Genomic DNA, 17,219 nt, shown 5'->3' on the forward strand with positions numbered 1-17,219 from the left:
CAGCTCATTTGTCTTGTGGTGGTACTTTCCTCCTTAAAACAAAGCACTTGCTGATGCTTAATGAAGCGCTTAGCAGGGCATGCAAAATTGCCTGTAACTTGAATTAACCATTGACAACTCATTTGTTCTAAATGTCTTAAAGTCAAACTACTGACAGTACGTTCAATTTTATTGATCATTTGATATCACCATTAGATAAGAAACTGCCGAGCCTTTCAGTTTGCCACATGGGTGAAGTTTCTAAGTGAGTAATTTATTTGGGTTCTTTTAAATGAGCTATTCCTCACTTCTAGGTAGGCTACCGCAGGCGTTGACAAGAGTTCGGCTTTTCTGTTGCTTTTGTGGCTAAACCCAAGAAATGCCAGGCCGGAGCCGTGTCAGCTTCTGAGAGGTAACAAACCCCCATGCGAGGTCCGGGCAGAACCGACCCCCTGGGGTACGGCCGCTGCCAAAGAGGGGCCTTCTGCGGCCTCCAGCCTCGCAGCCCTCCCGCTACAGCTCGCTCTTGCCTCTGCCCAGAAGAAACCAGACAGAACCGGGCTGCGGGGAGGCGGCGGGGGAGGGGCCCGCTTCCCTCAGCGGGCGGCTGTCCCAGCCCGGTGTCCCCACAGTCCATCCGGGGCCTGCGGCCCTCGAGTCGAGCGGGCAGGCGCTGCGCCGGGGCGGTCCCCCCCCCCGCCCCGCCGGGCCGCTGCCGTGAGGAGCCGCCATGTCGCAGCGGCGGGCCCCGGAGGCGGGGCGCTGCAGCGGAGCCAAGTTTCACTTTCTGTCCCGGCTGCCTGCGAGCGGGAAATGAAAGCTGAGCGGCGCGGTGGGCGCTGCTGCCCGCTGACGCAGCCGGCGAGAGCAGAGGCGAGGCAGCGCCGCTCCGCCCGGCAGCACCGCCCCGGCAGGCGCTGCCCCGCTGCCCTCCCTGCCTGCCGCCGGCCTTCCCGACTGGCAGCGGCTGGGCCGGCGCCGCAGACAGGTGCTCCGGTGCGGGGAGACGTGGTGCCCGAGCCCGCCGGCGCCCGTCAGCGGGGGCAGCGTGAACGCCGAGGCTCGAAGTGCGCCTGGTCCTGCGGGAATTGGTAAGAAACCTTTCTGTTGGTTTGTCAGATGGGATGACCCAGAGCTGCGGCGTGCTCGAGGGGGAGGGCGGCGGGGAAGGGGGAGCCGGACAAAGGTGGGAAGTCTCGTTTCGGTCACATCTGAGAGAAGTGTGGAAGTCGAGGGTTCGAATCCCCGCGGCAGCCCTTCAGGGAGTGCCTCAGGGCAGCCGCCTCCTCCCCAGGGCTGCCCACCTCCCAGCCCAGCGCCACCCCCCAACCGCCTGCTCCCCAAGATAGCTGTGAGGAGAAAGGAGCTGCTGGTGGCGGGGAAGGGGTGATAAGGGGCAGAGGTGCTGGTCCCTCCTCAGGCAGCGGGGAGCTTCGGGGGCTGCGGTGCAGGGGTGTGAGGGGACCGGTGGGGGTTTGAAGCGAGAGGCCGGTGCCTTGGGAGGGCAGGTGGGCTGTGAAGCAGGTCAGGGTGACAAGGGAGGGCAGTGGGCTGAATGAGAGGGCTGGATGGCTGCAGGGTGCTGGGTGCGAGGAGGGTATCGCCACTGCCTGTTCTCTGCGTGGTGCTTGGCTTGGCCAAACCATGTGCGCTGAGGGAGCGGTGCCGAGGCTGCCCCTGACCTGCCGAGGGAGAAGCAGCCCCGCGCCTCCCGTGCAAGATGGGAAACCAGGCCCAGAGGGGAGCCAGCTCCGCAATTGCTATACTCGCTTACCAGGTGTTTTTTTTTTTTTCTTTTACATTTATTCAGGGAAAGGAAAGTTAAGTGCAAATCTTAGGAATGCTGTATTTCTGATAGCCAAAACGAGGCAGTTCTGTGCAAGGGTTGGGAAGTTGTGTCCGTGTCCCTGGCTGCCACGCTGAGGTTCGCACTAGTAGCGCCTGGGTGCCTGGGGGAAGAGTTTCATTGAACCAGAGACCCAAAACCTCCCGTCTCTCTGTTACCCTGCACCTTCCTGCTCTAATATCTTTCTACCTATTTCTCAAGTCACCCAAAGCGTTTTAGCTCTGAGCTTGCTCTCTCGTCTCACCCTTAATCCAGCCTGTACTACCACAAGCTGTATCTTGCAAGTTTGCCACGTCCCTAGCTGTTGTTTAGCTGCCTCTGCTGTGCCTGTCCTCCTCCTTTCTGTCTCCTTCGGCATCCCCACTGGCTGTGAGCATTACTTAGCTTCTGGCTGATGCTATACCAGCTAAACTGGTGGCTCTTGCAGTAGAAGTACAGATGGGCTCCTGTTCCAGCTGGGCTTTCCAAAACCTGAATGCCTCGTTAAATCATTTCAAGGGGAGCAGGCAATGTGAGTTCAGACTCTGTTTTGCCAAGGAGGAAATCAAATCCAATTTCTCTTTTCCTCTGTAGCTATTCTGATCACTGGGTTTGGTTATAAAAAGTAATACTCTTGAATCTATCTTTGGAAGTCTGAGGTTTTTTTTCCCCCAAATAAAACTCCTCAGCAAATCTGGCAATACTTAGCGAATTTGAGTGTATGATGCTTAGAGTTCAGAAGTAAGGAATCAAAAGTACAGTTGGGGAAAAAGTTTTACTTAAGCTTAAAGATAATAATTAGGGGAAAAAAATATCTATTTCTAGTTTCCCTGCCTGAATCTTCAGAAACTTTGATATTTAACATTATTAGGCATAGTTAACCTGAAAAATAACATGCTCTAAAAGCAAAGATTTTCTTTTTGTGAAAGGCAGAACCAGGATTTTTTGCTTATTTCTCTTTCTTGACATCTTTTCTTCATTCTTTCAGCACCTGGCCTCATGTTCATTTTATATGCCGTTTCAAATTTGTAAAATAATAATTTCTGAGCATTTGTTTTACGGTGTCGTGTCGTCTGTGTCCGTGTCACGTCCCGTCCACCACCTCACCCCCACCCCCCGCCCCAAATGCTTTCTTAAGCATATCCTTTTTTCTGATTCTGCCTCCCTGTTGGAAGTTTGCTTTTAAAAGGTTTCATTTTTGTGTAATTGCATTTGAACATTCGTCACATTGTTTTGCTTGCATATTTTTACTTTAGTGATTTTTTTTTTAAGCTTTTATTTAAAGAGCTAGTAATTGTGTCATAAGAGACTGTGGGAGTAATGGTCTGTCCAATATTCCCTTGAAAATCAAGACATTCTAATGGTTTTCTTGCTTAAACAGTTACTTTGCTTGTGATCACTTGAAAGAGCAAACGCCAACGCCACCCCGCCACCCCCCAACATTTAGGTGCATAAAGGCCTTTAAAAATTACAATCCAAAGTGCCACAGTAGAGCAGTGACTGAGGTGCTTAAAAACAATGCAGGGAGCCCAGTACAGAAAAGAGACAAATGTTTATCAGCTCAAAACGCTAGAGAAGGTGAAATGTGCCCTTTTGAATACTTAGGATACTTTTGGTGATAGAGCATTACTTTTTATTAAACAAAGGAGTTTTGCAACATCTGCCGTTTGAACATTTGTAATCATATTTTTTTACCAAATCTTTGACAGGGATATCTGGAGTTCCCTGGCTAGGTGGAGCTGTTTCTGTGGAACTGAAAGGTTCACTTATTTATTTACCCACAAACGGAAGACAGGATGTGCAATTGCCATCAAGCTCCCCATCTGTTACCTTGCCAATAGCCTGCACACCTACAATACCCATGTTAATTCAAATATAGCAAATGCTGTTGCAGTAATCTTACTAATTTTATTGACATTCCAACTTTTTCACAATAAAAATACCAAATACGAAGACAGATCCTGTGTTTCTGGGTGCTCCCCCTCTTTCTGATCTTTCTGTGTCTTTCTGCAGTCCTGTCTTTGTACAGTAATGTTGATGGGACAAAGAAGTGGATGTCAAGAAAAGAGCAAGAAACTAGAGCTGGCACTAAGTGAGACAATGAAGGCAGAAGCAAAAATACAAAACAATGAAGAAGAAGCCGAAGAGCTGAAGGCCAAAGACCAGAGGCTAGCATCAGTCTTTGGTGTGGCAGACTTAAAAAATGGTAATAATGTTTTGTCTATTCTTCACTCTCGTATTTTCTGTTCCTAGTGCCTGCTGTTCCATTCTCTGTCCTTAGGCTTCATTTTCTCTTACTCTTTACCTCTTCACTGAGGAGTATACAGATGATTCTCATTTTGCCCTGCCAAGTAACCATTTTGGTGTTTTGGGAAGGGATTACATGAGGATCTGAGAGCTTTTTCCCATTTTAAGTCTTATTGCAGCCGAAAATATCTAGCTGCTGGCCCTGTCACTTTCCAAACACAGCCGACATTGCTTCTGGATTTGTTAAACCATGGAATAGGCCCTAGTTATTCTACTGCATCACTAGATTGGCTTATCAAAAGCTGTCATCAGTATTTCAGGTGTACGTACTGTTCCATCCCAGCTATAGCCCACCCTTACCGCTGACTGAATGCATTTCTGAGTTTCTGTTCCATGTCCTCTCTCCCTTTAGTGCTGACTTCAGAAAAAAACCTGATTTCTGACCATGCTTACTTCTACTGCTTTGAGGCACAGAATACACAGTCTTTTTAGATGCATTGTGAGCAGCTGTGACTTGCTTTTTCCACTTCTCTCAGGCTAGTTCCTTTCTTTGAAACTGAGACAAAGAATACCAGAGGTAGGCTGAAGGGGAAACTTGAAGCCTGTGTGGTGGACAGCTAGCTTGTGGTCCCGCATGTAGCTCTTTGTTTTGTTACTATGCTTGGCTGTGTAAAAGTCTGAATAAAAATCCTCATACAGGCAGCCTTTGACTTCTGCTTTATTTTATGTTTAGGTGTGTTACGAGAAGACTGAAAATAAAGGAACTGGGAGACATCTGAGTTTCCTGATCCAGGCTTGCTTTGATTTTTCTTGTCAGTTGCCAAACAAAAATAGGTGTTACCTGCTTGAGTGACATAAGAATAGATTGAACACTTTCTCAGATCTGACCAAGATGCTGGGCCTGTACACTGAATGGCTGAATACGTGCAAAAGGAGTTAGCTGCTTCTAAGTAATTTTCACTTTCTTTTCTTGTACCTATCTGCAGGCCTCACTTCATCTTTTTCTGTGCCTACAGGAGCTATTGGACTATACAACGTTGGACAGAGCTGCTGTCTGAACTCTCTGCTCCAAGTGTTCTTCATGAATATACACTTCACAGGGATACTTCGAAGGTACCACCTCTGCGAGCTACTTGAGATACTTCCATTGTTGCTGTGTTGTTTCCACTCCTTTTTTTCATATAGGATGTACATTTGAAGGCTTGGATCATAGAGGTGCTAGCAAGGTACTTTCAGATCACTCAGCAAGGTCTCTGCCTTATTGTGTCTGTCATATACAGACTAGGGCCTGCAAAAGTAGAAGTTGCAGTGTTCTGACTTGTCATCTATGATTCATGTGCTGTTTGCACACTGGTAAGCTGCAGTCTTGAGCTAAGTCCTTATGACTTATATCTCTCTTTTTCCATAACATGGTATGAGTTTATTCCAGGTGTACTCATAGGCTGTTAAAACTAAAGGATGTGTCATGTACAGCCATATCCACTATTAATTTTTTAACTTTAAGTGTGTAAATATAAACATATTGTTATCCATAGCCTCTGGCACCTGATAGTCCTGGCTAGCACTTGATAGAGATGAGTAAGTATTGTTGCAGATAGAAAATAAATAGTGTTATTTTATTTTGCTTGACTGTGCTCCCTGCTTGTTTGTGAGGAAGATTTAGTCTTCTACCTCCCTACCAACCACACTAATAACTGGTTTCATTTGTCTTCAGTTTACTCAGTTCGCTGCAGCTTTAATCATCTAAGTGGATCATTCCTATTAAGTCCTCCTTTCTCCAGATTTCTTACATGCTCACCATTGTGCAGAGGGGGAGGAAGACAAGTTACAGACATGCAGAGATGAGAAGTGTCATAAATGGGCAAAGCTAAATAATGTAGACAGTAGGTTACCATTGCTATTTGAAGAAAGACTTGGAAAAAACCTGTGGACTGCAATAAATTGAGGGTGGATAAAGAGCTTTCCAGCTGGCATATAGTTGAAATACAAAAATTGTGATATACAGGCCCATGAAATTTTGAGGGTGTGTTGAGAATGAAGTTGTGAACAGGTGGGAAGTAAAAAGAGCTCTGGAACTGTCTGTAACTAATGTTATTTCTAAAGCCCAGGAAGCATTTCAGGTCCTGCTCGGTTTGCCCCTTATTCAGGAACAGACCAGCTTCAAATTGTGGCCTTTTACTTTAGAACTGTCTGCCTGCATTGTGGAATGAGCTAGTGCAGGTGTCTGCTTTCCCTTTTTCCTTCTTTTGCTGGAAACATGCCCATTTTGGTTCCTCTTGAGCTGCTATCTGTGCTATCTGCCTCTGCTCCTTCAGGTGTGATGTCTAATATTTCTCCATTGTACTGCTTGATTACTGGTCACATTGCTGCTTCTCTTTATAGGATCACAGTGCCACCATGTGCTATGCAGAAGAGGAGGAATGTCCCATACCAAATGCTCTTGCTGTTGGAGAAGATGCAGTGTGGCAAGCAGAAAGCTGTTTCTCCCATAGACCTTGCTTGCTGTCTTTCAGCATACAGAGTGAAATGTAAGCAGTGCTGCCTCATGCCCACCTCTGTCTGCAGACCAGGGATGTTAATTATCAAGTATTAAGCAGTGCAGACTTTGACATCTCGTTCAGAGGTTCAGAAATATGAGGAGTTAGGTACATGATGATGTAGTGCTCTTTATAGCTGCCTCTCAGTTGTGAGTGAGATGCTGTGTCTTGGGGGGGAAAAAAGACCTTGCCCAATATCCTTGATGATGTCTAAAGGGTGGGAAAACTGTCAAACTCCTAGAAGACTCAGCTACTGATACTGGCCAGAGGGAAAAGGCTGTGCAGGGCAGAGAGAGGACAACCTGTAATGCTATACTGGCATGATAATAGTGAAACAGCCGCTGTTTCTTAATAGAAGGAAGGGATCATGCTGAAAAGATACTGAGGTCATCCAGATTTCCAAGGGTAGAAACCGTATCCTTCCTGTTCCTTGTTATAAGGGCAGAGAGAAGAATTTTCTGGTTTAACCTCCCACCTGGGCAGTGTCCCAAAGGAGAGAGATTGTTAAATGCACAGGCATTAGGTGACAGGTGACAATGGGATGCTGAGGGTCTATTTATGTGCAGAAATACACATGTATATCCAAATGCCCTGATCTTTTATCACATAAAAGCTAGAACAGGACAGCACTGAAAGGGACAGATGCTAGCCAGCCCAGACTTGTGTTAAGGAGGAACATGAGATAACCTGAGTGTTTTCTGTTTGCATCATTTTCTACCCTGAGACTGAATGGCTCTGCAGTACGCCTTCACTCTTCCAGTTAGAGATGCCCAAAGAGAGTTTGTAAAGCTCGACAGTTTCCCACATTGTCCTTCTGCTTTAAAATTCAGGTGTGGCTCATATAGTCCTGTATCCCAGCAATTGATGCTTTACCTGAATCACAGATGTGCTGTTAGACATGAGGAAAGGTATATTTTCTGAGCTTCATTTAGTCAGGGATGTCTGTAATCTTACTAGCACCCAGCTGAAGCCCCTGCAGACTTGCAGGGAAGTTGAAAGCACTTCCACCTCAGGGTGGGTTTTGTTGGATTATTCCATAAAGCTTGTTTCACCTATGATCAAGTATAGAGGTAGTCCACAAATACCGAGATTTTGCTAAACTATGTGTAGTTTTTACACAGTTCCTAAATCTTGAGTTCATGGGCTGAGAACATCAGTTCTTCACGTTCAAGGGGATGGATTTCCCCCCCTTTGAATTCAATCTTGAGGCAGTTCCCTGCCGAGCCATTTGAAGCAAGCTGTGGCTGTATCCCACCATCTTAGGTTTCTTAATGTGCCAGTTTAGCCAGAGTGTAAAGCCAAAGCGTGATGTTACTACGTCCTTGGCTTCCTGTGCTGAAACTGTGTGCTTTTTCCCTGGGTAAGAATCAAGGGGATTATATCATTCTGTGGATGAGACATATAGATAGGCCTCGCTATCATTTTTGTCTCAGCACTCAGGAGTGTTACAGCCTTAGCGAGGGGCTGGGGGAGGCAAATCTATGCAGTAACGAGGGTGAAAAAGAGAACAGAATCTTCCCCGTATTGTTTCTAGGAAGAACTCAAACAAATGTAACCCTCAACTCAGTGAAGCATCTGAGCCCTGTCCTCTAGTAAGTGTTGGATATACTCTTGACCCTTCATCCAGCGACAAGAACGTGACTTTTGCACTGGGTTGTACAATGGGGCACTCGAGCCCTCTCATCTTCTCTCGCTGCCTGCTCAGGTCACACAGGCACGTTGCAGCTTGTCTCCAATCTAAGCTCTGCCCCTGGCAGGGAGTGGCAAGGCAGCAAGAGACTGGATCTAATGGGGATCAATAAATCTCCCTTTGCTGTCTGTGGGAAATCTGTGCTTGGTGCTATCTATAATACTGATTGAGGCTGTGTTTTCTGTTTGTCCAGTGTTTGTGCAGCATGATGCTGCCCAGCTCTTTCTGAATCTCTGGAACTTGGTAAAGAAGCAGATGAAAAAGCCAGAGCTGGTAAGGACTATCACTGAAACGAACACAAGGTCCTTTGGGCTTTGTCATGTATGGTTTGCTCTGTTTCTTGAATCCTGTTCACTGACAGCTGTCCTAAATGAAATTCTTAAAGTTATCCCCTATTTGGATCTTTCCTTGCATCTTTCAAATGGGAGAGGGAATCCTGATTTCATAGGCTTCAGCATTTTGAATCACAGTTAACCTTTGTTCATCCTACTTTTAGGGCACACCAGGTACTCCGTTCTAATAGGAGAGCTGATTAATAACAAAAAGATTGATAATTTTGCAACACTGAATTTAGTTGTCGTGCATTTCTTTTTTTCCCCAACTTTCTGTAAGCATTTATTGGTGTGTCTTGACACAGCTTCTCCATTCTTTGAATTCAGCCATGTGTATTTCATTGAAATTAGTCAATGTTAGTAAGTTATATATATGACAGTTCCTCCCAGGGAAGCTGCGTAAGGTAAGAGAAAAATGACTCTTCTTCAACCAACTGTCATAGTTTTATTCATACAGAAGACAGGCTTCTGTGACAGTTCCAAACAAAATAGTAAAATTCTGCATCAAAGCAGGTATTTCACTGTCTGATCTTGTTATAGGCTGTGCCTTTCCCCTCTGCTAGGGGATGAGAGGAAGGAGTTGTTCTCCTTTAAATGCTGAGAAGTGCCTTGTCCACATAAGTCAAGCCTTAAAGCAGTAACATTGTGTGAAGTAACCATGTCCACATGGACTTTCCCACCCACAGAGGGAAATACCTCAGCTGTGTTCTTAGTAAACCTAGTTTTGGCTTTTTTTTACCCCCCAGGTTGAAGAGCTGAGCAATTTGTACACTATCTGTGTACAGGAGCACCTGGCATGTCAGAAATGCTCTTTAGAAACAAAGAGGAACAGCAACATGTTAACTCTTCCACTCCCGGTGTTGGATTCCAATTCTCGTGCGCTGAGGACTCTGGTAAGTTCAGTGGCAGCACTGTTTCCTTAGGAAGAAGATTCCCTTCTGTTCACTGTGGGAGCCTTCTCCTTGCAGCACTGGTGTCTCCTGGGACTCATCTAGAATCTCTGCAAGAATCTCCACGGGGTGCCTGGGACTTTGGAGTCATCTTGTCTCATTCACATTTCTTTGTTTTGAGGGGTTCTAGATTTCTCAAACAATTTGTTTGATTTTGAGGGATGGAAAATAAAGTCCTTGTTAAAAAGAATGTTAACTATATACTTTGCAAGACTCAGAGACTCATTACTGCAGTGATGTGTACCTGTGAGACTTTAGGTACCACAGTGAGGCGCCCTAGATAACTGGTAATCCCTGGCCAGACGCGCTACATTTGACAAGCGCGGTGTGTTCTTTTACTGTTAAATCAGTGCTGCTGTTTGATAGCTAGATACAGCAGTGATGTAGGTGCTATGTAGGTGCTGCCACAGATAGACACTGGATTTTTCAGGTGACAGTGGACCATTGGACCATATTTATTTTCTGATTACTTTATACTGTCTCAGCCTAAAGGAACCTCTTTCAAAATCTCTAAGGCTTTGAAGCAGGTATAACAGATACTTACATATCAATGTATTTTTTGTGGAAAATGTGGAACACTTTTTTTTTTGGTAAAAAAAAAATATTATTTTTCTTCTCTTTTTTTTCTTTTCCATCGAATGTAATCACACAAGCAGCTAAAAATAGGGTACCTTTTTTTATGCTGCTAGGCAATCTTTTGTCCTTTGAATAAATACGCCTTTTGTAGCTTTGCTGTTTGCTTGTACCCTGGGAAGCAAAGTAGAAATAGAAATCTAGCTTGAAGGAATTTGGTTCAAAGAAATATCCTCTGACTTCTTAGGAGAAATGTCTGCAATACTTTTTCCATCCAGAAGAGCTGACTGATCACAACATGTGTTTCTGTGAACAGTGTGGAAGGAAGACACCTTTTCTGCAGGTAATCAGAGAATTATGTCCCCATATATCTCTTATACCCAGAACTCCCTTTAGGACTGGTAAGGATTGGGGAAGTACTCAAACATACCAGTTTAAGAGATCAGCAACTCAAAGATTTGTCAGCCATGGCAGTGTCAGCCAGATACAAACTTCATGCATCTTTCTTGTTAGTTGTAGATGTAGCTTTAGCAACAAAAGAATGCTTTCATGGGTTTTAATGTAAGTTACCAAGGGACGTAGCATTTCTGTGCCAGTGGAAAAGCTTCTATTATTATATTGCGTTTCCACTGTGGGGCTTTGCACTGCTGCATAGTTCCAGGGGTAGGCAAGAATATGTTACTGGAGCTGTGCATACACATAAAAGTAGGATATTGTAGGGTGATTTCCTTTCTTCCCTGCTCTCCACTGGGCTGCCCATTTTTTGCAGTGTTCTCTGCTAGCTGCTGAATTAACTGTTTCATGAAGAGGCAAGTGCATTGAAGAGAGAGGTGTGTGAGGGAGACTGCTTCAGCTCAAGGCTTGGAGGGGACTTTCCATAACATTTCCACCATTGGGCCGCCTCCAAGGCCATGGTGCATCCATATGTTTTGGTGGAAGTCATGGCAGCAGAAGTAATATCAACAAAGGCAGGGCTGGAAGGAATGAACTGTCAGCTTGGTGTCCTTCACAGAGCTCTAGTGGCCACACATCACAGGGAAGTTGGCTTGCCTCCTCAGCCACCTAGTGCTACCCACCTAGAGTTAAGAAAGCAGATGAGAAATGAAGTAGCCCTTGGGACACCCAATGCTGAGTGCTGACCACGCTGAAGTTGAGAAACTTGGTTATCACAGCTGTGTTACATATGTGTGTCTCATGTGCAGATGAGCTACAAACGTTTGACATCTGCTCTCTGGTGGAATTGGCAGTCATTCACGCTGGCACTGGCTGGTCCTCATGCTACATTCACTGGGTGGCAATGGCTGCTTCCACCCCACCTCCCCAGGGTTTGTTTCTTAGTTTTCAATGGCATTATTTATTGCTTTACAGAGCATGAAGCTAGTCCATCTGCCACAGACTCTGACCATACACCTAAAGCGCTTCTGCTTCGAAGAATCGGCCTACATTCACAAACTTAGTCACTATCTGCCGTTCCCACAAGACCTTGATTTCAATGCAGTCTTGACAGAAAATCAGTGCCAAGCAGATGACAGTGAAAAGGTAAGATACTCCTAATGCCCTTTTTAAAAAGGGCAGATTTTCTTCTCCCTTCTGCTCAAGTCTCTTAAAACTAAGAGATCACACCAGTTCTTGCCTCAGTTCAAAGCACCCGTCTTAAAAATGTATGTCTTGGGCTTTACCTGTGCCTGGTGTTGTCTTGCATCCTATGGTTTTAACTGGTTCAGGCATTATTCAACTTTCTGTGTTCAGATTAAATCACCAAAGGCACCACAACTGAAGCTTTCTGCCATAAGGAGAAAAAACAGGCTTAAAAAAAAAAATCCCTTTTTTCTGAGAGTGTTTAGTGTAACCATTTTCTTCCATTTCTAAATGTGCTAAAGAAAAGATGCAAACACAGTTCATTTGGGTGACCAAATCCAGACATTGTAAACAGTGTCTTAGAGGCATCTTCTGTCCTGTGGTTCAGCCTCCAGTGCAAGATGGCCTCAGTGAGCAGCAAACCTACTGCTTGGCTCACGTCACCAGTCCAAGACGGAGGAAGTCCATTCCTGGAAGTTTCCCATGCAGTGGTGTTTGCTGCAGAGCTAAGGTTAGCCGAGAGATGATGGCTTTGCCAAGCAGCTGAGAGTGACCTGCCGTATTGTAGATCTGTTCCCCTAACTGAGAAATAACAAGGGAAAGTGGCAACAGCAAAACCTCATTGGTGCAGTGTTGGCTGCAGTGTAACTCCTTTGATGCCCCTTTGCAGTCCTACTGTCTTTTTCACATTCCTGTGATCTCCAGGGAGACTGTCAGCGCATAGCTGGCAGGCAAAACTCTGAAGGTAAGAGTGAAAACGGCAGGATCCTCAAGGCCAATCTAATCTTTCTCCTTTTTCCTTATGAAACACACATTCTTGCTGTCCTGGCTGCTGCTTCTCTTCAGCCAATGGAAAATGAGAATTGCTGCACTAAAAGTTACTCTTTGTGGCTCTTCACAGGCTGCCTGGCAGTACGAGCTTTTTGCTGTTATTGCTCATTCAGGATCAACTAGTTGTGGACACTACTGTGCCTATATTCGAAGTCTCACAGAATGTAAATGGTATTGCTTCAATGATTCTGAGGTTTGCCAGGTGAGGAGACAAATCCATGTTTCTTTTGTAGCTTCCTGGACACTCCTCCAGGTCTCATTCAGTCAGACTGACTGCTAATTAAAGAGAACCAGGAAAGAAAACTGAAGCTGCAGAGCTTTGTGCACTTCGTCCTCTGCTACAGCATACTCTGAGCTGTGGGCAAAGCATCTCTAGCTTCTGTACTAAACAAGGCCTCAGGTTCTGATGTGAGATTTGCAGAAGCAGCCATTCCCTGTATGCCCTACTTTATGTACTCTAGATCTGTTTAATGTATGTCTTCAGAAGAGGTAAAAGAACTGTTCTTCGTTGAAGGATAAAAGCAATAAACCAATTTATTAAAAGGTGTTTAGCTCTTGGAAGTACGACTTAGACCATTCTTATGAGAATTGCTGTGCTGTCATCACTATGTGTCCATCTGCTAAGAGTTTTTACCAGCTGCCTCTTGTGTGTTTTTCTTCTCTAGGTATCATGGGATGATGTTAAATGCACCTATGGACACTCCAACCTCCACTGGTAAGCAAACATGCCTCTGTTTTTACCTAATGCTGCTCTAGGGTTTGGAATGAGGGTAGCAAGGAGAGGGATGACAAATGGTTTGAACTGCATATTGCCTGGGATGTACTGGGATGCAGGAGGGTAGAAGAGGCATCCTTGTATTCTAGTTACTCTGATGTGACTGTATATGACTATACCAGGAGCCTGCAGGATTACTGAGGAGTCACAAATGGGACTGCCAGAGTAGTCTTGTTACTTACGATTGCTGCTTGGACCCTATATCCGGACTGAAGTCAGATATGTCAGTCAGGATTCCTCCATGCTTTGTATTTTGATCCATCATAAGAGAATGAGCCATGGAGGCAGATAATCCCGTCTACAAGCTATACCACTGCCAGGGAGTCAGCTTTATATGCTGCCTCAGGACCAGTGGAGAGGGATGGTGCAGTTGACCTAAATGTCAAAAAGCTAAGCAGGAACAAACCTGGGAGGTTACTTACAACCTAGATCTTCATACATACATCATCTTTTGTTTTTCTTTGCTTCCACAGGGGAGAAACAGCCTATCTCTTGATTTACATGAAAAAACACCCTCAGTAGCCTTATCCAGGAGTATCAGAATGTCTTGGGAAGCTGTGTGTTGTCCGTGGAGCTTAGCACCTCTGTGCCAGTGTGGATGTGTCCAAACGTTCCACAGGAAAGACATTCTGCACTAAGTGACTTCTGCCTTCACATTTATTTATTAGAAAAGTGCAGGGGTTGCACCTAGAAACATTTTCTTTCATACATTTTGATATTTATGTGATTCTATATATTAATTTCCTCTTAAAAGATAGTAAAGTTAATCCTTGTCTCTGCTGACTTTACCGGTTTCTGTAATGCTGATTCCTAGATTCCAGGGAAGATTTGGCCTGAAAACCTGTGTGATGTTCCAGGGAGGCATATGATATGGCTGGAGAGCTGTGATAGCCATATCTAGCCAGTAAGACTGTAAGAGCCTGAGACTTACTTTGCCCTTTTAGCACCATATTAGATGCCGGCAGGCTGGGCAGGGGCACCCCAAAAGTCTTCAGAAACAGCTGGAACAGGGACCAGGACCCTTATGACACATGCACCAGTGGTGTTTACTCCTTAAAACCTTCCTGAAAATGAATCGCTGCAAGGCTTGAGATGTGTTTGAAAGATGGTGTCAGCGTAAGGAGGTATTTTTAAATCAGGAGCTATTGTAGTAGTTCTGCAAGGTGAGTTTGTATATATTTATACAGATGATTATTGTTTTAGCATGCTTATCAGGCATATGTATGCATTTTCTTTCCTGTATAGAGGAAAATATTCAGAGTAACAGAGATTCTGAAGCCAGCTAGTGATTTTGCACAATACAATCCATACACTGTAACAAGAGGAGAAGTGAGATGCCTTGATGTCCTTGAACTTTTGGGATTTTCCTTTAGTACTTTAGTACTTTAATACAAGCCAGCTGCAATTGTCTTGCTCTCTCCCTTCCTTCTCTGCCCATAGAGTGGAAATGTCCCTCAAGCAGGAAGTGTTCTGAAGAGAACAATTTTATAAAGAGAGTGAGTTATTTTAAAATTTGTTGAGTCCTGTCACTCTGTGCTGTTGGTTCAGCCCGTGCTCCCATGGCAGGACCACACAGCTGGAGGGAAAATCTAGAGTGCTAGAAAGGAAGGTGGTAACGTAACAATCAGAAGAGTGTTCTAAAAGTTCATTGCAAGACTCGGCTGTGAGGAAAGTTAAAAACTTCGGTTATGATGCTTTTAAAGCTCTTGTGGTAAGTCTTGGTGTACCACAATCTGTGAAAGGATCAGTGATTCTAGTAGTTTGAGATCTAAAAGTACCTTCTAGGCTAATGTATTATTTGACTGTATCTTTACAAGGGTGCTATTTTTGTGAGACTGAGCACATTTTAAAATTACTAGTTTAGTTATAATAGCAACTATATATAACCTACTTTAATTTTGCTAATGGTGAATTTGTTCCCAAATCATGTCCGTTTTCTGTCGATACATGGAAGGTAAATTGAGAAATCTTGGAGCATAGCTGCAAAATTTATGATCTAGCAGGTATTGATTTCACTGTACTAGCAAGGTCCATTATTCTGTTCAACTCTTTCTGTATTTGTACTGTTCGTGCTGCATTAAAAAAATTCCCAGTGTATTGTTTGTCACCAGTATGAGGCATTTTCAGCTTCTTCACCTTTGGGAATGGGTTACACTCTTTCTAAAGCACCTTGCAGTGGGTGAGTGAGAAAACCAAGTTCCTGTCTGCTTTATCCAGCACTGTGTATTTGTGAAGTAGCTGAAAGATGGTGCACTTCCTGAAATGGAGAAGTTAATGGGTTAAGAGGCTGAGAAGACTTCTAATTTGATACAACCTGAAATTGAAAACCAAGCTAGGTGTACGAAAGATGCCTCAAATGTGTCATAACCTTCCAGGTATCTTAGCAATTGCTTCTTGATGGATGACATATATGAAGGATCTTTTCAGTCAGTATCTCAATGAAAAGTAGTCAATGTTTTTTGAATAAACTAGTATGGGATAAATTCACTACAAATAAGTGTTGTGGATTATTTTTGGTGTGTTTTTCCTAAACACCGTAAACACAGGTGGCAGGCTACAGGCCATATGCACAGAGGTTGTGTGCTCAGGTTAAGTATTCAGGCTAAAGCTGCTGCTGATGTTTAGCTCAACAGCCAAGGAAAAAAGGCTAAACCTTCCTGCCAACTTCGTCCTTGTGCTGGAGACACAACAGGTTTATTGTCAAGTTTGCCATCACGTGAGCTTATATTACTTCCAGATCCTTATGGGCCGTGGAAGGAGCAGAAGGGCATGCAAACTGCATTACATATAGATTTAAAAACTCTGCCTGACTGAGCTGCTTTTGCAAAAAGTCACCATGGCTGCCTGTGTGTCCACAGCAAAGTTTAGTCTTACGCCGTATAACTGCCTAAGGATGATTTTAGCTAAGTGCATGGGATTCAGTGCTAGTGTACTGACAGACAGTTACAACATGGAGACTGGTTACAACATTGAGTACACCTCGCCCAGGGGCTGGCTACTGAAAAGCACTACCTGAATTTCTGCCAGAAAGAAAGTTTTCTGCCATAGAAGCACTGCAAGGGAATCTGATTATATGCCCTGTGTTTGAGTCACTGTGTGAATGAAGCCTAGCACAGACAGTAAGGGTTGAAAAGCCAGGTAAAGCCAGTAGTACGTGTGTGGAGAGATTATTCCAAGTCCTGGTAACTCTTCCTGTCTGTTTTTTGTTTGTTTTGGGATTACCCTATCTTAAGGGAAGGAGCAGTAGCAAAATACATGTGCTCTGCTTCATATCTGACAGACCCCTCCTCAGATTCAAATATTCCCTACCTTCAAGAAACACAGAAAAATGGAAGAAATAAATATATGTAATAATAAATATCACATGCATGTATAATCTCTAAAAGTTGAATATGTTGTAAATCCAAAAATTTTACATGAAAATAAAGGAGAAATAATTTTTGATCCTTTCTTTCCAGTATCATTTCAATTTACAAGAGTCACTTACCAACTAGTTATCATTGCTATTTACACAAAAGCGCTGCACATGAGACTTAAGTTTGAAAAGGACCTATTCTAATACAGATTTTAAAATGTGGGTTTATAAAACTGTAGTTACTCTAAACTACAATGACAGGTGTAAATCACATTAGGACTTCGTGTTACTACTGATTTTAGTAGTAATGGCTTTACTGATAATTTTGTGGATCACAATAACTGTTGTGTGTCATAGATTCCAACAGCAGATCCCATGGTAGTATTTCCTGCAGGGGAGTGGTGGTAGTTTTAAGTCCTCAAAGGCATCTTGCAATAGGTTAAACCTGTGCTGAACAGATCCTCTCACTGGCAGTTGCTGCCTTTTTCTGCCCCCTGGGAAGAGCTTCCGCGTTTGGCCCCCTGGAAGCCAGCCACTACTGGCCTCT

The 17,219-nt window shown here is 44.2% G+C and overlaps 1 protein-coding gene across 4 annotated transcripts; it reads left to right on the plus strand.

Moving 5' to 3' along the window:
* Nucleotides 1-829: 829 nt before the first annotated feature.
* USP18 (ubiquitin specific peptidase 18) lies at nucleotides 830-15,804 on the plus strand. 4 transcript variants are annotated; one of them, XM_037389384.1, is made up of 13 exons: nucleotides 830-1,070; nucleotides 1,790-1,903; nucleotides 3,818-4,010; nucleotides 5,068-5,164; nucleotides 6,434-6,579; nucleotides 8,472-8,551; nucleotides 9,357-9,503; nucleotides 10,381-10,476; nucleotides 11,502-11,672; nucleotides 12,100-12,222; nucleotides 12,613-12,744; nucleotides 13,208-13,257; nucleotides 13,791-15,804. In XM_037389384.1, exons 3-13 carry the CDS (start codon nucleotides 3,836-3,838, stop codon nucleotides 13,837-13,839), a joined length of 1,266 nt encoding a protein of 421 aa, XP_037245281.1. In that variant the 5' UTR covers nucleotides 830-1,070; nucleotides 1,790-1,903; nucleotides 3,818-3,835; the 3' UTR covers nucleotides 13,840-15,804. The 4 variants fall into 4 exon arrangements, with proteins under 4 accessions (XP_037245281.1, XP_037245282.1, XP_037245280.1 ...); XM_037389385.1 differs by lacking the exon at nucleotides 1,790-1,903 and having other exon boundaries at nucleotides 3,834-4,010; XM_037389383.1 differs by lacking the exon at nucleotides 1,790-1,903 and having other exon boundaries at nucleotides 831-1,070.
* Nucleotides 15,805-17,219: the final 1,415 nt, after the last annotated feature.

Source organism: Falco rusticolus, chromosome 5 (genome assembly GCF_015220075.1).
Source record: "Falco rusticolus isolate bFalRus1 chromosome 5, bFalRus1.pri, whole genome shotgun sequence".
NCBI classification, from domain to species: Eukaryota; Metazoa; Chordata; class Aves; order Falconiformes; family Falconidae; genus Falco; species Falco rusticolus.

Coding starts and splice junctions, on each gene's coding strand:
- USP18 (XM_037389384.1), top strand. CDS start 3,836: ATGTTGATGGGACAAAGAAGTGGATGTCAAGAAAAGAGCAAGAAACTA. Junction 9,504..10,380: donor CTCGTGCGCTGAGGACTCTG/GTAAGTTCAGTG, acceptor CTGACTTCTTAG/GAGAAATGTCTGCAATACTT. Junction 11,673..12,099: donor AAGCAGATGACAGTGAAAAG/GTAAGATACTCC, acceptor CCTGTGGTTCAG/CCTCCAGTGCAAGATGGCCT.